The sequence below is a fragment of the Penicillium lagena genome, assembly GCF_028827675.1.
Source record: "Penicillium lagena strain IBT 129212 chromosome Unknown utg000003l_segment0_segment0, whole genome shotgun sequence".
Taxonomy (NCBI): Eukaryota; Fungi; Ascomycota; class Eurotiomycetes; order Eurotiales; family Aspergillaceae; genus Penicillium; species Penicillium lagena.
In genome coordinates, this window is record NW_026623224.1 from 1,297,086 (window position 1) to 1,300,267 (window position 3,182).

The following is a 3,182-nucleotide window of genomic DNA, read 5'->3' on the forward strand; positions in this document are numbered from 1 at the left end:
TATCTAGCGTACACAGGGAGACAGCATGTGAGAAAGGAATCAAGAGATCGATCAGGATGGTGGCTGGAGGATGCGGTCTCGACCCCAAACCACCCAACGCTTGGCAAATCACGATAAAAACAGAGATACAAAGCGCATGATCATTGGCAAGTCAGATCCTTTGGCCGAATTGTTTTTTGGGAGGGGGGAACTTTGTATCAAGATTCTTTCTTACAAGCCAAAAAGGCAGCATTAAGCCCCCAATGTGTGTTTGTTTCACATGAGACCCGAGAGGAAATTAAGAGGCTGTACAAGAAAATTAATATCGTAAAAACCAAAATAGTAGTACTAGTAGTAGTAGTAGGGCCGGCGCCCAGCGAATGCTGTGTAAGGATAACACCCCCCAAGCCTCCTAACAAAAACATAAAATCCAAATATCCAGATGTGTGCGCCCTTGATGCAAATGCAGGTTCATAATCGTACGTGGATGTTGTCACATGAGACAGTCCAACAAGAAAAAGAAAAAATCACCACCCCTTGACATGGTACTCCCAAGGCCCGAAATCAGTCGTGTAATTTGTCCAAGAGCCATTTTTAGCCAGGTCTTTGTCCTTGGGCTGGCCGCCCGGATTGGCATTCGGCCCGATATTAGCTGAGGCTTCGACTTGAGCTCTCCGAGGGTCTGGGTACTCCTGGAGGTTCTTCATGTCGTGGGCGGTGTGTCGGCGTTTGAAAGCATTGGCGGTTGCGCTCTTTTGTTGGCGCTCCCACAAGAGGTGTTTGCGAAGAGACTCTGTCAGCTCGGTTGCAAGCATATTGCGTCGAGTGGTGCGTGGAGAATGCGCGAGAGATTGCGTCGTTGGCGGTTTCATGACGATGGGTTTAGATCGAGGAACGTCGGGGCCGCGCATAGTCAAGTTCTCTTCGTCGTTCTCTGGTGGAGAGGCCGGAATAGATGGGCCATTAGGTGATGTCAGGCGCGAGCGCTGTAGCGCGGGACTAGATCGGAAAGCGTTGTTTTGCATCCGTCCCGGTTGGTGCATCATCATTGTAAGCAGCGAGCGCCGCGATACCAAATTAGGTCGGGAATCCACCCGCTGGAACATTTCTGGTCGCTCTCGCTCATCCACGCTGGACCGTCCGCTCTCCGTCACTGAATCTTCCCAATCCGAGTCTTCGTCATCCTCGATGGCACTCTCCGAAACATCGTCGTCGGTCTCGATGGCATCCTCGTCCAAGCGGCTCGGGCTCTTGGGATGTCGTATAGTTCGTGATGTGACATGGTCGCTAAACGAGGCCATCTTCTTGGCTGGGCTGGGTTTGCTACCCACCGCGGGTGAATCAGCGACAGGGTTTTCCGAAGCAACCATGCGATCTTCAAAAGAGCTCTCGTCATCGTCACCGGACGAACCACCTAGTGTGAACATTCCGCCCTTTTTCTTGAGTGGTGATGGCTTTAATTGCGTGGTGGATTGAGAGGGGCTAGGGTCGGCGGATAGCTTGGCCTGCGATCGAAAGGACGACGAGATGTGGGAAGGTGAGAAGCCACGAACAACGCTGGGGGATTTCATCAGACCGGGACAGGGAAGAACTCCCGAAGACGAAACACTAGTGTCGGACGCGGTAACTTGCGTCGAATCGCTGTCGTCGTTGCCTTCCGGGGCAGTGGTCGAGCATGACTCCGTCGAGTCGTGGGGTTTTTGGGTCGGTCGTGGAGGGAATATAACCTGCTTGGCTGTCGAGACAGCGGAGGGAGGAGTGGGAGTAGAAGTCGACGGGCGTGGGGTGATGTCGACCACGGGCGCGGTAGGGCTGACCACGGTGGTCAGAGGTTCTAGGCACTTGCGTTCTTTGATGTTGAGAACCATGCGCTCCAGATCTAGGGAAGTGATATGCTTCTCCTTGCCCCGGCCTAGGCTGGCCATCGAGTCATCACGAACGACCGCTGGCCGATAGTCCTGGCATTTGGGTCGTTTGATGTGAGCCTCTATCCGCTCTGCTTGATCGGATGCGGCCGACTCGACACTAGCGGAGAGCTCCGGAGGCTCCCCGGCTTCCGAGCGAAGGAGTGGGAGCACGGAGGTATCGCTGGATTTCTCGGGTTCGACGCAGAAGGTTTCGCGAGTCCATAGGCGCCAGCTGAGGTTTTCGAGTCGACGGCCCTGATCCATGTAGTCGGCACATTTTGAGAAGACTGCGTCCCGAGTTAGTTTTTGGTTCCAATTTCAAAGACAATTCAGCGTCAATCTCACCCATCCACATGCCATGCAGACTCTGTGCATTTGCGGTGTCCACCTTGTGGATATTATCAGCGTCCACCGTTAACACCGGTGTTGTAAAACGCGACGGCATTCTAGCGACGCCACAGCTGCTGCGGGAGCGTTTACTGTCGATTGATGTGATGTGTGGGAGTTGTTCCGGGGTCGCCGTCTCCCCCGAGAGTGATCGTACGGCGCTGAGGAGCGGTGGTTCAAGAATCTCTTCGGATCCGGCGGTGTTCTCGTTAAGATCGGAGAGAGGGCGGTCTAGATGCTGACAGGGGGATGTTTGCAGCAGATCGAATTGTATCTGGCGGCAGAGGTATATCGAGTGCTCAGATACGAGTTGAGTTGTCAAGAGAGGGGTGAAGAAGAGAGAATTCGTAGAGGCCCGTCAAATTTCCGTCCAGAGCGCCACTCGCGATGCGGAGATCTGGCAGTGGGTTAGGGCGGAGGTTATCGGAACGGAGGCGTAATGGGAGTGGGTCGGTCGAACAGCGGTGGGTATGTGCCGCGTTTGGGGTTGAGAAGAAGAAAACGAGAGCGAGAGAGGATGGGAATGGGAGATTGGGGTTGATGAGTGGAAGGCGAGGGAAAGAGGTGAATGAAGGAGGAGGGAAAGGGACGGAGCGAGATAGAAGAGGAACCGAAACCGATAATTATGACAGAGAGAAAGAGAGGGGAATTATTATTTATGATGTACGGTACGGTAACAACCAAAAAGGGAAAATATTAAATGATTTAATCGAATTACTACCGAGGGTCGGTGAGAAAAATCAGTGTGTCACGAGGGACGGGTAAATACCAAACGGTCATTACCGGTATGGGCCCCGGCCTGTTTCCGTCTAGAAGGCGCTTCAGATTCCTTACTGCTTGTGACTTGGAGGGAAGATGAACTGTCGCACTTGCTGGTTGGCCACTGGAGAGTCCGGCTGATAGTATTGC

The 3,182-nt window shown here is 53.3% G+C and overlaps 1 protein-coding gene across 1 annotated transcript; it reads right to left on the reverse strand.

Annotated features, from left to right (window-relative positions):
• Nucleotides 1–506: 506 nt before the first annotated feature.
• Nucleotides 507–2,331, reverse strand: N7510_005680 (uncharacterized protein; the record flags this gene model as incomplete). The annotated part of the gene is made up of 2 exons (XM_056977606.1): nucleotides 507–2,173; nucleotides 2,232–2,331. The coding sequence occupies 2 exons, from the start codon at nucleotides 2,329–2,331 to the stop codon at nucleotides 507–509; spliced, it is 1,767 nt and encodes a 588-aa protein (XP_056833638.1).
• Nucleotides 2,332–3,182: the final 851 nt, after the last annotated feature.